Raw genomic sequence first — 17,125 nt, 5'->3', positions numbered from 1 at the left:
GGTTGGTATATATCATTTGGGTTGGTTTAGGTCCTTTGAGAAACCAATTCAGTGTTATAGTTAGTCTACATTCCATCTTCAAAAGAAATATCTTCATCATTGGAATAGTTACCACCACCGACCCCTATCTCTGTTAAACCGTGAAAACACAAATAACTTACCAACACCAGGAATTGTAAGAATGAGAAGGAAAATCACTGTGAATGCATTATTGATGAGAGTTAAAAGCCCGGTAGTCACACCCTCGGCTATCGGGTATGTGGTCTCTACGGTTAACTCGTAGAACAACGGGATGGTACCACTGACAAAGAAGCCTCCGAGAATACTTGACTTGTACAGTGAATCTGTTTAAAAAGATAAACAAAAGTATTTCAATAAATATTTTTAATGTGGGAGTTAACATCATATCGATATAAGAGTAAACGCATTTCTAAAGTCCTCTATAGTTATGCGGAACGGCAAATTACTGGTTTAGCTCACGAGGCTTATTCAACTTTTAATCTTGCATTGAAGGGAAATATTATCAAGCAACATTTAAAATTTTTCCACGACTACTGCACTACTGCATGAAAACTAGGTTGATTATAAAGATTATAAATTGAATTTAAAAAAGCGCTACTGAAATTCTTAAATTCCCTCGAGGAGTTACGATTATGATTATGAAGCCAGCAATAAGGTTTCCTTTGTAAATAGACGTGCCACAGCCTACATTTAAACATGCTTCAAACTGGTACTTTTTCCATTCTCATTTCTTATGTCTAAAAATAAATAAACTGAATTTTCTTTTAGACATTTCAGCGAAACTAGCCAAGCCATACCCTGGGTATAAACAAATGCATACAGTTTTGTTAACTTACTGTTATCAAAAGGAATCATTCTCAAGCAAAGCAATGAAAACCAAAGAAAACAACCGGAAGAACCAAAGAATAGGAAAACCAGCAAAGCCTTCATTCTTCCTCCGAAGAGATCTGCGCACCTGGAGAACCAATCAAAGACGGTGATTAGAATCACGTGACTGATTTTGTGAGTATTTTTCCGCCATTTTGGATCGAGGAAGTAAGTGTAGCTGTAAGTAAACTAGTCCTTTTAACTCCGTTTATTGCTCGTACTTCATAATAAAGCCATATAATCAATGGTTTTAATTTCACAGTGTTGCTTTTCTGGGGAAATTGGAGCTCAAAGTCCAGAAAGTCGTGGCATATTTGGTGGAGTCTGTCAGCAAGACTCAAAAATATGAAGGTACTTTTTGTTTATCGTGTTATTAAACCAAGAATATAAATTCCTCGCAGTTGGAGAAACTGAATCTTGGAATCTTGAAATAGTATATTTTGGTTCTTAAAAAAAGAAACGAAAATACTGAATCATGATTCCTTACATGTGCATTATCTCAGTGAGATGGCGAACGAGCTGCATCCTGGTCTAGTTCGGGTGCAAACATCTTTTGCTCATTATGCTTTATGTGGTGGCAGGGGGTTGTGCTCACCGAAGCTAGACCAGAATGCACCTTTATTAGAAAAGGCGTGATAGATAAATGGATGTTTTATGCTCTTTCTACTGATTCGAGTTACCAGAGTCCAATGTACACATGATGACTAGATGAATAAATGTTTAGCATAGTTTTCTGATATTTTACCTGGCTAGAATCAAACCAGCTCCGATACCAGCGATAGTAGCGTAGAACCCGAGCCAACCTGCATTTTTCTGAAAACATTTGATAACATCGTAAATCTTTATAGGTACTGAATAGTGGGTGCGTTTTTCTCCCGCGGGGGAGAGGGAGGTTAAAGCGTTTTGTACCTGAGAAATATTGAAGGTCTCAAGGTTCACTGCCAACGATGCTCCCCAACCACTGTAAACACCTAAAATTAATACAAACATTATTTTTTTAAATACTGTAAAAATAGCAATACCTCATATTTGGTATTCACGTCGGTGCGCAATGCACAATGGGATTTATTTTACAGGTATCCCATGATTATAAAATATTACCTGTAGTTACTCCATACACTAAGCCAAGAGTCCAAAAGTGAGGATTTCTAAACAAAATAAACGCATTATTTAGTTTAAACTTCTACCAGTTAAGTATGTAGGATTTTATGAAAGGTAGCGAATGATATGCCGGAACACTGAATTAATTTCCGCTGCGGCTTCATCATCCAATCACAACCTGGTTTTACAACATGTAATAAATGACACATTTAGCATAGTATGCGCGTTATTTTAGAGTCAATAAAGCAATTTTTAGCTCAGTTCAAGTCAAGTGTACAGCCTATAGGTAAAAAAAACTTTGAGAAAGTTTTGAATAGTCGGTGAATTCGAATGAAAGACGCGGCTGCATTGCTTAGTGCATTCTGTCAGCGAGATCACACTTGCTTACTTACCTGAAAATCTGCTTTACCCCGGCTGAAAAGTCTTCTCGCTTGATCTTGGCTGAGTGACTCGGTGGTCTTGGGGGTTTGTCTGGAAAATATATCACCACGGCCAGGAAAAGTATCGTCACCACGCCAAACTCTATACAGTAGGAAAACCAGATGCATCAAAAAACTGGAGGGAAATTCGTAAAAATTCCAGAAAAGAAGATGTACTTACGTATGTATAGCAGTGCCATTATTTGACTCTCTCCTTCCTTTATCAGTTCTACTTTGGCTAAATAACAGCATAACAGAATAAAGGTCAGCAAAAATCAAACACATGGATGGATCCTGCAACATGCGGCAACTAAGACCAAATCATCAATTAAGGCTACTATAAACGATAAATCTTTACCTTTCCTATAAAATTCCCACTCATCTCTTATTTCATTCCCATTCAGTCGATTATGAATCGTCTCGATTTCCAGAGGGTGTAATTTCCGGTACCAAACAGCTACCTCGTCGAATGACGCATTCGAGAAGACAAACTTATCGTTTGGTCTGCCAACAGTCAGAGTCGTGAAGTAAGGACTAAGAGGATTTGTAGTCTTGCCGACATTATCTTTCCCTGCAAGGATACCATTTGTAAAAATAGACAATCCTGCCGTCGAATCCCACGTGAACATCACGTGCACCCAAGTGTCACGTGGTACATAAAAGCTGCGTTCCCATAGTAACGTACTGTTCTCGACTTTAATAGTCAAGTGATCTTCGACATCCCGTGTAAGATCTTGGTACACGAGGAAGCCTCGATAGCCTTGCTCCGTTCCGCTTGTCCCCATGAAGTATTGAATTTGGCTGTCTGACTCGTGATATTTGATCCAAAATGATACGGTTAGGCCATCTTTACAGAGCTTTGGCTCGCCTAAACACTTGTTGGTAAAATGGCCGAGTTTGAGCCAGGCATCTTGTCCGTTCGTCAACACGCTCTCGTTGACAATTCCAGGGACAATTTCAACTCTACCGAACGCAAGTCCCTTCTCGGTGCTCTTGGCATCTTTCACTTCAGTCATGACTTCTGTTCGCCAAAAGGAAGGAGAGGACCGCCGATTTCTCTTAGGATGGGAGAGTTGAGGAAAAGGGATGGAAGTGGATGGGAAATAGGGGGAATTACGAGCTGATACTACGGGAATGTCTTCCAAGGTAATATTGAGTTCATCTAACGACCAGTAGTGTTGAGCATCGAAATAAACGGAGTCTGGATAAGAGGAAACACTGAGATTAGCCAGTCTGTTTAGACGAATTAATATTTTTTGATTGGTGTTTTATAAACCCAAGGTTACTATGGTAACGACAGATAAATACCTTCAAGTGGTAGCGAAGAATCTGTGTATTTTTCGAGTAGTAAACTACAAAAAAAAGAAAAGATTAGAAATTAAATATTCATCTTCTAAGGACACCAAATTGTGCTTAGAGTGAAATCATTAAACCCGTGCAATAGATATTAGATTAATACACTTTAGTAGCCCCCTAATTCCATTGTTTTCTTTTGTGTCTATTTGACTATTACACGTTGACTAGTATTTTTTATTTCACGGGTTTAATGCCTTCACTCTACCAGTAGATGCTACCTACCAGAATATCGAAGGAGGTAATGCTTTCTCATTAAATGTGCTTCGAAAATTATTTTTTAAATCAATTCTGATAGGACCATACCTCCAGACCCAGTGCTGAAGCGCAGTATGGCAGCGCGAAGCATTTACGGCTATGCCGGAGATTTCGGCCCCGACACCGCTATCCAGTGACTGACCAGGAAGCTCGGCCGAAGCCTAAGGGAGAGGTTAGTCGGCCCCTAGACCGTAGATGATTAACCCCTTTTTGTTTTAGCTTCGCACCAGTGTCCCAAGATGTGCAAAAGGGACAGCATGGTGGTCTTTAGCAAGGGGGGGTCCTACATGGACGCCAGAGACACGCCGGGGTGATGAGCCCCGCCCCCCTACACACTACAGATTACTACAATAAACACTAATACAAAAAGATAATCAAAACATCATTTACATATGGAGTATCATCCTGGTCTACCTAGGATTATACTCATCAAAACACTTCATAGGTTATTCAAGCGAACACAACGTTTTCCCTTGCATAAACGTTACACAAGTACAAGTGAAAAGAAGACAAAGAAAACTACTTTTAGGCTGACCAGGTTATAACAGTAATATCCGGAGAAAACTTTCCCAAAACATTCCAGGATCTGTTGAAAAAACGCCTTGATTTTCGACTAACCGAACGTTTAGAGTAACAGAGCAGATGGATATTAAGTCGTTTCACAACCTTTGCTTTAACCACAGAGGCAACAGGGAGAGTACCTTCAAAGCAGTACTCATTCCTAGCCAACCACACAAAGTACTTCAACAGATTAAGAAAATAGGAAAAAACAGGTGGAATAATCTGCCGTTCATGATTGTCATATCCAAATAGCATATGACGAGATTGAAGGGATGGCGACAAGGGAGTAACACGCAGAAATAAGGTCTGAGCCCATAGTAACAGTTCTTGCATGAGGTTACATTCAAAGAATAAATGAACTGGAGTTTCCAAAGGATGTCCACAAAAGCATGAAGGATCAGCAATGTTCATACCAAACTTGACAAGTCGATCACAGGTATAGAGCACTCCATGGCAAATCTTCCACGATAGATCACGAACTTGACGATCCAAAGGCATAATGTTCACTTGTGACCATGTGTCTGTCCAATAGAGCTCGCCAAAGATTGGGCGAAATTTCAGAACGCAATTAGGAAGCATAACATTCCTTTCAATGATATTTGAATAAACAGATTTTGTAGTAAGAGATGAGATAGACAATGCACTACCATCAGAGGACCGCAGAATAGCAAAAGTTTTCAATTGAACTGAGAAATGGCCACCGACGTATGCCCAAGCATCTAAAAGTGAGGCATAAAAATCCGGTAGTAAATGAGAAGGATAATATGCAGAATATGAAAGAACAGAACGTAAATCATCACCAAATACTTTCTCCACAAAAAAGGAGAAGAAAGCACACCATTTCGATGGGGACAGGGCCCACCGCTTTATCCACTGACAATGAAGTGCGCGCACCTTTGATTGTATATCAATTAAACCAAACCCACCTTGAGTGGTGGATTGGAAAAGGACGTTTTGTGACACCAAATGCTTTTTCCCCGACCAAAAAAAATCCAAAGTACACTTGGAAGCTTGCGCCAAGACCCAGTTTGGCATGGCTAGTACTGAGGCACAAAACAATAGACCTGCCATGCCAAGTGCATTCAGGACAAGAGCCTTACCAGAATAGGAAAGATTACGATGTTTCCAAGAATCTAGTACACTAGAAAGTTTGTTTAAGCGACCATCCCAATTTGGATGAGAGACATCATCATTTCCTATACATGTGCCAAGACAAGGAATACTGTCTGAAGACCACTGCAAGTCAATGGGAGGATCACTACGACCTCTCCAAGAGCCTGCCCAAAGCCCTTTAGATTTCTCTTTATTAATCTTAGCCCCAGATGCCTTTTCATATTCCTCATAGATGGAGAAGACAGTGGATATTTCATCGTCATCTGTACATAACAGGGTCGTGTCATCAGCGTATTGGGAAATAAGTGCTGGTTCATAATCAGGGTGCGGAAGAACCAAACCTCTTAAATAGATTGACGCACGGATACGACACGCTAAAGATTCGGCAATCAGTACGTAAAGGGGCGCTGACAGTGGACAACCTTGTCTTACACCCCTCGATAAATTTATAAAAGGTGTAAAGAAGCCATTTACCAATACCGAAGACTGAGGTCCAGTATAGAACAAGCGTACCCACGAGCAAAAGGAAGGTCCAAACCCCATGCCTTCAAGGACTCTGAGCATGTAGGACCATTCCACCCTGTCAAAAGCTTTTTCCTGATCCAAAGACAATAAGGCCAGAGGTGAATCAGTTATTTTGCCATATGTAACAGCATCTTGAAGAAGCCTGATGTTTTCACCAATAAATCTGCCAGGTACCGAACAGGTCTGGTCAGGAGATACAACATAAGCGATCACTTTTCGTAGACGGCCCGCGATTGATCTTGAAGCTATCTTGTAGTCTGTACATAATAGAGAGATGGGACGCCAGTTTTTCATCAAAAATCTATCTCCCTTTTTATATGAGAGCGTTATAATCCCTCTCCTCTGAGAAACTGATAGTACACCACACCTAAAGGCATAATTAAGTACAGCTACCAGGTCCTTTCCAATGAGATCCCAAAACTTTAGATAAAATTCTTTGGGAAGACCATCAAAACCAGGCGTTTTACCTGACGGCATCCCCTCAAGAGCCTCAAGACATTCCTTCATGGTCAAAGGACCCTCACACACATCTTTCACTTCTAAAGGAATTCTACGTTCCAAGTTAGAAATAAAATCATCTGCAATGGTTTCATCAGTTTCTTGTGAAGTAAATAAACCCTTGTAAAAAGAGAACCAAGCCTGCCTCAAATTCTCAGGATCAGAAACGTATTGATCATTGCTATCTAGAATAAGATCAATCATTTTGTTGGCCCTATTCTTCTTTCCCATACGGAAGAAAAAGGAAGTGGATCTCTCACCCTCTTCAGTCCATTTGGTACGAGCTCTTATTTCTGCCGCCTTGGCTGCCTCTCGATCAAACAATTCTAATTCATTGAGTACACTATGGTATTGATTTAGAACAGAGAGGTCTCCCCCATCTACCAGAACTTTTAATGATCTTGCTTGAGCTTCCAAGAAATGCCTGGATGCCCGTCGTTTGAAAGATAACTTGGAACAAAACCTAGTGGTGGCTTGTTGGATCTTTCTTTTACCTATATCCCACCAAACAAGCAATGACGTACATGACTCTTTCTGAGGTTGCCAGGACTTCCATAAGTCCCTTACGAGCTCCACGTATGCATCGTTATCCAAAATACTAACATTGAGTTTCCAAAAATAAGGGCCTCTGGGTGGAACTTCAGGCAATATGAAATCAAGGAAAACAGCAGAGTGATCAGAATGCGGACAAGGTAAAATACTGCACTCAGAAACATGAGGAACAAAACGCAATGGAAGTCCAATCATATCAATGCGGGACGCAGCCATGCCATTAGTACTGATATAAGTAAATTCTTTGGTTCTAGGATGACAGTGCCTCCAAATGTCAATCAAGCGATTTTCATGGAATAAGATGGGAAGGACAGTAACACTGTCATAACTAGCAGGTAGTACAGAATTAAAGGATCGACGATCCAGAATAGGTGAAAAAACCGTATTGAAATCCCCTAAGAGGAGAATGTCAGACGTAGGATCAAGCCTATCATTTACTTGTGTCAAAAAACCATCTCTTTCAGGATTGTGATTGGGAGCATACAGGGAGACGATAGAAACTTTGCAAGAGTCATATTGGACATCTAAATAAGTGAAGCGGCCATTGATACCCGAGTACTGTTTAAGTACAGAAAAAGGAGAGGCACGCTTTAACAAAATTGCAGTACCACCAGAATGCTTTGTGTTGAAATCTCCAAAAGCTAGATAAGGAGAATTATCAAACCAATTATTGAGTTCTTGTTGTGAAATACAGTGAGTTTCTTGGATGCTCACAATATCAGGCGGGCGAGATAAGGAAGACAGCCAAAAAATAAATGTTAGTGTTCTTTTCACATACTCTCGCAGACCATTTATGTTTATAGTGAGAGCCCTCATTTTAAACAAAAATCAACAAGTATTTATGATAGTTTCAATATTCTGAATAACTGCTTATTAATAAACCATCAATTTCAACATTTTCAATAATCATAACATTATTTGTAACATTATTCATATAACACATGACATTACGTAAACAATTCATACTTCAATACAGATCCTTCAATATATGATTAGAAATATAGATAACTATATAAATACGCAAGAAAAATTAGGGTTTCTTTTTAGAACGTTGAGTAATAACCTCCTTTGGATCCACAGATCTTTTGAGGTTACGTAAATTAGTAAAGCAAATGTCCATCCCTTCAGCAGGTTTTTCCTTCGTCGTGTTTTGTTTGACCATATGACTAAATGAAGGAGAGGACAAAGATGTTCCCAAGGAAATTGAAGAGTTAGAATCACACGACAGAGATAGTACTTCAACATTTTGAAGAGAATCCTGAGAAGAAGGATTAGGAAAAAGCGGTTGCGAAGAAATAACTTCTGAGGAGGAATCCTTTTGCAAAGAAGAACGCAAATCTGTAGGTTCCTGTACAACTTCAGTGATCACACCTGACTGAGATATATTTTCTGTCAACTCTTGAGATTCCTCTGGGAGAGAAAGAGCAGGATGTTGCGGAAAGTCCTGTCCTTCTGGACGATCTATAGCGTAACGAGGGGGTTCAATAAGATCCTTCGAGCAAGCATAAGAATGGTGACCTTGCGCACCACAGCGGTTGCAGACACCTTTTAGGGGACATCTTGTATTTGAATGTCCCCACCAGTTGCATGAGAAGCAACATAATGGTTGACTACGGTATCTAATATGAGCAATAAACGGGTCCAAAAGAACACTCGTAGGAATATGCTCATTTAATGTCACAAAAAGCCGTCTATCTCCAGTTTCAAAGCCAAACTTGTCTAAATTTCTCACCACTTGATTTACGCTCCCATATTTTTCAAAGTATTCCTTGATGTCGTCATCCTCCACCTCACAAGGGAGGTTTGAAACCGTCACAACTTGTTGAGGTGATTCAACCCCATTGAAAAAGCAAAAACAGCCCCTAATATAGATTCCTTTCGTAAATAACTGTTCCCTTTGTCTATGAGATTCCTCCTTAAACGTTACTCTACAAGAATAACCTGTATTAGACACCTGAACACATTTTATGGCAGTACGCAATTCATTTCCAAGAACTTTTCCAATGGCCGCAATAATTTCATCCCTGGTGACCGGCTGTCTAAGTCTCTGTAATTGACGTGGAAGCCCTAATTCTAATGTATTTGGCCTATGTACAGAGAACATATTTGACCAAAAAATAATATACCAAAAATATTAATAATCAGTGCCCTTGAAGGAAATATTCCTAGGTTGTCGAAGTAGGACAAACCTAGGGAATAATCCAACAGGGGGAGGAGGATACAACTCCAGCTCTTGACTTCAGAAATCTTGATTCTTGAGTCTTGAGAATCTTGAGCCTTGAATCTTGAACTGTGAATCTCAGATCTTGGACTTGAATTTCTACACCGACTTGTAAAGAAAAACTTCACCAACTATTGGCAATCGTGAGCTTACTTGCAAAAGATGATTAACCCCTTGCTATGACCAGCGATTCTTGATTTGTTTCTCTGGTGACTGCTTTCTTATTGTCGCATTGGTCCATGTGGGATGCGTTTTAACAAAATTCTTTTACACATGCGCATACACGGCGTACGAAACTCACCTGATATTAGCTGTTTGGTTGAGAGGTTTTGGCAACAGGGCGTCAAGTTCAGTTTTAACGTCTTTAATAAAACCAGGTCCAATAAGAAATGACATGGCGACGCCTAACGAACCACAAAGCGCAGCTACTGCAGTAGCAGTTGTTCTTTGGTGAGATGGAAACCAATAAGCTGAGAGTAATGGCGGACCTGCTTGAGTGACTGGACCAGCCAGACCGTTAAGAAGTTGACCACCACCCATAGACCTGAGGAGAATACAAGGACAATAGTCAGTAAAACTTCTATTATTGTTCATAAAGAGTGTCTAGATAAGGAAGGCGAGACACGGCACGCTAACGGTACAGAGCTGCGCGCGCGATGTGACTGACCGTCCAGCTCAAAATGCATGCTTCGGCCGGCCAAGAACCGTTACCAAGTCAGTTGCGTAAATCAAGTTTTCTCAGTCATATTAACACTCAATTTACCTCCCTTATGAGACAATTATAGTTGTACGATGGTCTTGGTGACTTCCAGTCTGAACCATTCAAAAAGCACAATGCTTGACTAAGAAAGCCATTTAAGGGTCCAACATAGCACTGGTTTCTTAATTATGTAATTCAAGTGCACCCGTGTCAGTGAAACAAGCGCTGTTGTTTTCTTACCAAATGGCGTATTTCGGGTCGGTTGTAACACATCTCAGCCCAGTCCCAACAAACATGAAAGCGGTCGACACCAACATGCTATTCCTCAGGCCCTTCACGTCCATCAACCAGGAAAAGAATAACATCGTAAAAAGATAGGTTATAGGGTCCATACTTGCAAGTATAGCTATCTCAGTATTGGACCAATTAAATACCGCCTTGGCTGTGGTGGCTATTGGACCGTAGGTATTCCAGCAGCAGTACTGAGCAAAACTGACCATCGAGAAGATCAACAGCATCCAATATCTTCGTTTATAGGAGTGAACCTGATATGAGGAATGTTCGTCTAAGTCGTCTTCCTCGTCGGCACTCAGTTCTGGCGTCAGAGGAACCTCTAGGAAATGTTTGTTGGTCGATTCTGAGGTGTCGTCTGAAGTGGAGGGAAGAAGATCTGGAAAAAGAACAGGAAATATTTTTTAGTCCATTAGAAATATCCTTGATTGAAACAATGTTGAAAGGATTGCAGTAACACTAAAATGGCCTTCTAACATTGAAGTGGGTTTTATTGAAATTAAAATGGTTTCCCAACACCCTGGCACTAAAAATGATGGTTTAACGTGGCCAGAAATTGATTCCATTACATCCTTTAGAAATCTCCTCTACTTGAAATGATCGACACTTGCATGGCTTTCTGACGTTTAACATTGAAATGGGTTTCAACAACATCTATATGGTTTCCCAATTGAGACTTGAACCCAACTAAATGCAAAACTTACCATATTCAGGGTACTGTTTGTTCGATTTTCCATTCAGGGGTACCCAAGGGTCTTCAAATTTGACTTCTGTAGCGTCGTTCTCATTGTCAATAAGAATCAAGCTGTCAGACCTGTCTTCTTTACTGATGCGACTCAACCGATTCATCCTTTGGTGACTGGGCACTGAAACAAGAAACAATATTGTTATCCCGCGCGCGTCCACGATGAATGCTGTTCATGCAAAGACAAACTTTCTTCCTTCCTTCCTTCCTTCCTTCCTTTCTTTTTCTTTCTTCCTTTCCTTGACCTTCTTACTTTCTTTCCCTTAAATGTTAACAAACTGTTTTTTATTCAGTTATACTTGTAACATTAATTGCCAAGCATTGCTAGAGTGATTTTCATATGATCGTGAAAGAATAGGCAAACTAATAGTTAGTAGTAGATGATTTTCTTTTGTTCTTTATCAACTATTACAAACTAAATGGTCTATTTTCTTTCACGGTCATGTGAAAATCATTCTATTGTATATCAAATGCAAACCTGATTGACGATCTGAACTACATAACTAATGAATCAGAATCGAAATAGCTCTACTTTTCCATGTTATAGTCAGCTTACAGTATTATCGGTTATCAAGATGAATAACTCATAATGAATTAATTAAACGAAATCGACCAAAGAATTTAAAATTGAGTGATACAATACGCTGCGCGTTTTGTATTGAGAAGCTCCCAGTGAGATTAATAGTTAACAAACAATTGACCAAAAAATAGTAGTTACCTGATATTTCATTAGCTTTGATTAATATTATGGCCAGCGCTCGTAAAATTATTAACATTTAACTGACGGCCGAAACATTAGTATAGTTAACTGATATTTGGGTACCCCCATGCTTATTGGCACCCTCTAATAAATATGTATCAAAATACAAAAATTAAATAGGACTAAAATATCATTACGATTTTTGAGCCCGAACGAAATCTTCAGAAATCGTTTTCAAGATTTTAGTTCGCGAATCGTGAGGATTAAGCGTTTTGAGAACAATTTCTAAAACCACAACAACTGGTTGTTGAGAACATTTGAGTTGAAATAAGATATACTAGCATAAAATTCATTTGCAAATTAGAAACAGTATGAAATATATAACTTTCAAGCTTAGAAGCTTTAAGACTCTTAAACGGTATTTTGTTTTGAGATAAAGCACGGGTTTTAAGAAATAAATAAAATTCAATTAGAAAAAGCATTATCACTCGGAGGTAAGCCTTTAAATTCTTTGCGGTCAATTGTATTTCTAATAAATGTTTTTAAAGTTAATTCAAAGAAGACAAAAGTAAACATAAAGTACCTTGAACGACAACATTTGTCGTTTAGAATTCTTTTGTTACTCATAGTTCATAGTTCAAAGTCCAACATTTGAATTTGAAAACAAAAACGATTTTATCTGCTGTAGAAATAGTTGATTCTAAAAAGTATAGTTTTTCGTACAGTCTTTTTTTAGGAAAGTTATAGAATAATTTTAACAATTTTTATAGTTTTCTAGCCATATGATCCATTAAACAGCTTTGTTTTTAATTAGATATTTTTCGGCATGAGAGGAGCACCAAAAAAGTTTGTCCGTCAGCTAACATGTAGATATACTTCAAGGATATAAACTCTCAACTAAGAAAAATAATATTTCTGGAAACTATAACTACAAATTATAATTTAAAAAGAAAACTTCCAAAAAATAGTTTAAATTTCAGATGTCTTTAGAGCTATGAATACAGTTTTAATTTGTGTCAGTATTTATTATTGTTGATGGTATATTTACCGCGATTTGTCGATCAAAAATTTCAGTTCGCTGTTCGCCCAGTCCTGAAGAAGCTGTGAAAGTTGATGTAGAACTAGTAGGTTTCAGGATATTTGTCGAACATTGTCAACGTCTTGGTCCGAATTAACGATATTGCTTCAAGACAGACCGGGTTGTGTTATTATTGTTTTCGTTGAAAAAATCTTAATGCTGTGTTTTCCCCAAATGCAAATAAACCTGACAATCATATGAAATCAAGCGTTCTGATTGGTTGCAGGTGGTAAGCATTCTACAGGTTTCCTGTAGGAGCGTTGTGTAAAGGGGTGTGGAAATCCTTAATACTTCTTATATGTATTGGAATAGGCTTCCAAAAAACTCGGGCATTCTTGGCCTCTGAGACTTTGAATATAAAATCTTAAAATTGAAATTGAAACCATTTCAGTTTTGCATTGCTGTTAGTAAAATTTTCAGCATTTGTTTTCTCGGAAACTTATTTCGTTTTTATTTTTATTTTTTGGTCGGGCTAATCAGCGCAACGTCCAATTCATTATTCAGACATAATTTCTCAGAAGAATCTCATAAATAGAACTTTCTTCAATAAATACACAAATGAGACTTGTGGAAAACCACTCTCAAGGAGACCTGTTGTTTCTAGAATCACTAAGACGAGAAAAAAATTTGGCAAAGTTACTCATTAACAATCATAAGAAGAGATAACTAGCTCAGTAAAAACTAGTGTGAGCTGCGTCGGTGTTTCTAATGAAACAATATTGATAAAAGGGTAAATTTTACAACGTGAAAAGATGAAAAAACAATCATAGTGCTTTAGAGCGCTTAGTAGCGTTGTGATTGGATGATTTACTGGAAGCAATAGTAAGCCATTTCACGATCATGGCATGTGGTATCGTGAGTTAGTACCGCATGTTTCCAAATCATGCGAAAAACGCTCTACTAAATATGTCATATTTGTGCATAAATTTTTAAAAATTAATCCAAAACCTCAGCGAGAATAGCAAGCTAAGAAAGATTAGTAACAAAGAGTGATCTAACAGATAGCTCGTTATCGTACCAGTGGTTCTATTTCCTGCTCCAGTTGTATGCGACTGAACACGTCTATTCTGGACCTTTTCATGAGCAGTTTTCTGCAAGTTCTGGACTCCATCAGTGGAAGACGTAATACAGTTGGAAATCGAAGTCTCGTTACCAGGGTTACCGTTCGACGAATCACATACCTTGTTCGTGACTTTCATTACTTACGTCATACCACATATTCAGTGTAAATCACAACATCGCTTGGAAAAGAAGATCGGCTCGAGATGTGTCAGAGCAGAGCCTCAGTAAGTCGGGGTCTTCTTTTTTCATGTTATTAGAAGTTTCGGTACTTGAACCTCATTGGAGACAATCTCGCCGATGAAGATCTTTAATTAGGTCACGTGCGTTATGACGTCATAATAGTAGGTCGATTTAGATTGGATATCATGTGTGCGTGTGGAGGTACAGGATGAGAATAATGGGTGATTCACACATACGTAAAAAATAGGATGTCATTTTTGATGTTTCTTTTTCTTTATGAATTGTGAAATTCAAGAAATATTTTTATTTTGGAAATTTTTTTTTTTAATTTTCAGCTTTTAAAAGGGCATGAATAACCTTAATGTATAGCAAAAACATGTCCATGGTCTAACCTTTTAATTATACGCTTCTAAAGTATGAATTGTGAGAGTTTTTTTAATTTTGGAAAATCCGGAACCGTGCATGGCTGGATTGGACTGGACTTCGGCTAACTGGATTTCGGATCGCAAAAAAAAATTACATGCCCAATTTACAGCCTTTATCTTATAATTTTTATTTTATTGATCTCAACTAGTAATTTCATGGTGAACCTTTTCAAAAAAATCAACATTAAATTGGAAAATCATAAATGGCAAACATATAGTACCTCTACCGGGCCACTGTTTTTCAGTGGTGATTTTGTCAATGGACTATTGCTAAATGATATGGAACATGACTCATCTTTCTCGTCTTTACCGTTCAATATTAAATTGTCTCCCTATTCTAGAAGTCAGTTCTCTGCGCTTTAGATGTTTTGAGGTATCAAAACATTTAAATGACGTCATCACAATGAGCGCGCGCACACTAAACTCATGCGTAAAAAGAATGCGCGCGAGCAATGCAATATGCCTACGAACTTTCTTCGTTGAGAATCGCAGTTTCTCAGGCATTAAATTTCTTCCTTTACTCACCCATATTCGTGGCTGTTTCATTCATGTGTTTGACCAGCCATCGCGACCGTCGCCTCCTTAAAGCAGACCGTCTGTCTTTGGCGTGATGGACGCGCCCTCCCAGCTGTGGAGCCATTTTACTTTTCTGCTTTTAATAGTTTACAGCTTGCGGGACTGATTGCTGTTGAATAGTTAAACAGAAAATACCATGTAAATGTGTAACTCGTTCAAGAGGAAACAAACACGCAGCTAGTACCTCGCGTGGAGAGATTTGACACCTAAACTAACTATCATGCCATGCCTGATCAAAAGAGAAACTAGTATCATTCGATGTTCGGACTTTGCTTTTGTTGTGACAGAAAATCTTCTACGGTTTTGATTTACTTAACAAATTTAAGAGCCCTTGGTTGAAACATGACTCTGACTGATCACGTACGCCTTGAGGTATCGCACTGATCTGATAGCAACAAAGTATAAAGGTCTAAAGCCTTCATTGTTGTTGTTGTGACTATCAAAGATAACAGATAGAGTTCATGGCATTGGCTCCTAGTTAAACCAGCCTGGCACTCTTTAAGGGAGATATATGTCCATCTAGCTAGGAACCAATACAGTATCTTCTGCTTATCGTTGCCCGAAAAAAACCTTCCAAAAAGAACAGATAGAGTTCGTGAGTTCGTGGCATTGTCTCAGTGATATACTTCAAATCAAGTGAAAACAATAGTCCCTTTCACAGTTCTCTGCGCCATCTTGGAAAGGTAGCCGTGCCTTTGCATCGAAGCGAGAGGAACGGTGAGCTTGCAATGATAGAGACATGCGAAATATTATCCAAGGTGTTAAAGAAGGTCTCCATCTTTGCCAGCTCACCGTTCGTCTCGGCGCTTGGAACTGTGAAGGGGACTATTAAGATTTTTTTCAGATTTCCTTCTCGGTAATTTTGTTTTTTGGGCTACCACTGTAAATTCTTTACACCCCCTCCCTCTCCACCCATTGGTTTGTTAGGAGTTTCCGTTGTTTGACAACAAAAAATGACACGGCATGCATTTTCTTAAAGTACACTTGCCGTAGTACCAGGTTTGCCAGATATAGACAAGAATAAGAACAAAACGCATGACAAGAGGCATGCACATCGTTAAGCAGTCGGATCAGTAATCGCAAAGGTCAGCAGCTCTGCTGGAAGAGAGCTCTGCCGTTATATCTAGAGGTCATTTATTTATTCATGAAAGGTTGTGTAACACGGTTTGATATTTTTACGAGTACTTCCTCAGCCACCCAGCCACCAGCCGTCTTTTCTCATCTTTTTTGTCTGTTATATACAACAGAACATCTCGGAAATGTGATTAATATACTCATACATACAAAATATTATTTCAAATGAGATCTTCAGCGGCCGGATACAAAAATCTTATTAATTCTCAAATTCACTCTGTTTAAAACATTAATCACTATCAATCATTAATCGATACAGTAGTTTTAAGCATTGCGAATTTAACAATATTATTTTAACTTCCAAGGGCTTAATGTTAATTTATTCTCTACTTATACCTCTACCTACCCGGCCCCCTATGGGCCTCTGGAGAAAGATATTAGCTATCTAGAGTCTGGTTTTTGCTCATATTTGTTGGTTAACTTAATGGCTTGATTTCGATTCCTAAATGCATCTACGGATAAAAGTATTTTTACAGCAAAGTAGACGAGTGCTCATTGTCGCGTATCAAGAAACACAGTTCAAGACCTTGATTCAAGACCTTGATTCAAGACCTACTGATATCAGGTCTTCTCTGTAGTTTTTTTGAAATGCATATAACATTCTCATTGAAATCAAAAGTATATTCTCAGTATCCAGTGTTTCTTACCTTGTTATGGCGTTTAGAACGACAAAAACTGTTTGGAACCAGAAGACAAGCATCACTAAACTTTTAAAAAACAAATTTCGGTTCAGAGGACTTTGTCA

General features: G+C 38.7%; 1 protein-coding gene across 3 annotated transcripts in view; it reads right to left on the bottom strand.

Moving 5' to 3' along the window:
• Positions 1–17,125, bottom strand: part of LOC116291112 (uncharacterized) — an 18,354-nt gene extending 1,229 nt beyond the window's left edge. Inside the window, exons 1-14 of one of the 3 annotated variants that reach the window (XM_089024182.1) lie at positions 17,028–17,125; positions 15,196–15,355; positions 11,185–11,346; positions 10,430–10,859; positions 9,791–10,033; positions 3,717–3,760; positions 2,767–3,609; positions 2,590–2,646; positions 2,382–2,511; positions 1,990–2,036; positions 1,798–1,859; positions 1,634–1,701; positions 858–976; positions 162–344 (exon numbers count right to left, since the gene is read on the bottom strand). In XM_089024182.1, coding sequence (XP_088880308.1) covers positions 162–344; positions 858–976; positions 1,634–1,701; positions 1,798–1,859; positions 1,990–2,036; positions 2,382–2,511; positions 2,590–2,646; positions 2,767–3,609; positions 3,717–3,760; positions 9,791–10,033; positions 10,430–10,859; positions 11,185–11,346; positions 15,196–15,310 — 2,503 coding nt within the window. In that variant the 5' untranslated portion in view covers positions 15,311–15,355; positions 17,028–17,125. Of the gene's footprint in view, positions 1–161; positions 345–857; positions 977–1,633; positions 1,702–1,797; positions 1,860–1,989; positions 2,037–2,381; positions 2,512–2,589; positions 2,647–2,766; positions 3,610–3,716; positions 3,761–9,790; positions 10,034–10,429; positions 10,860–11,184; positions 11,347–12,973; positions 13,159–15,195; positions 15,356–15,430; positions 15,537–17,027 lie in introns of those variants that run through there. The other 2 variants (XM_089024183.1, XM_089024184.1) reach the window with 2 other exon arrangements.

This window comes from Actinia tenebrosa, unplaced genomic scaffold (genome assembly GCF_029948245.1).
Source record: "Actinia tenebrosa isolate PJP-AT-01 unplaced genomic scaffold, QUT_ActTen_1.0 PGA_scaffold8__29_contigs__length_14323225, whole genome shotgun sequence".
In the NCBI taxonomy this organism is placed as follows: domain Eukaryota; kingdom Metazoa; phylum Cnidaria; class Anthozoa; order Actiniaria; family Actiniidae; genus Actinia; species Actinia tenebrosa.
The sequence above is the reverse complement of the archived record's forward strand: the minus strand, read 5'-3'. Positions and strand labels throughout refer to the sequence as shown.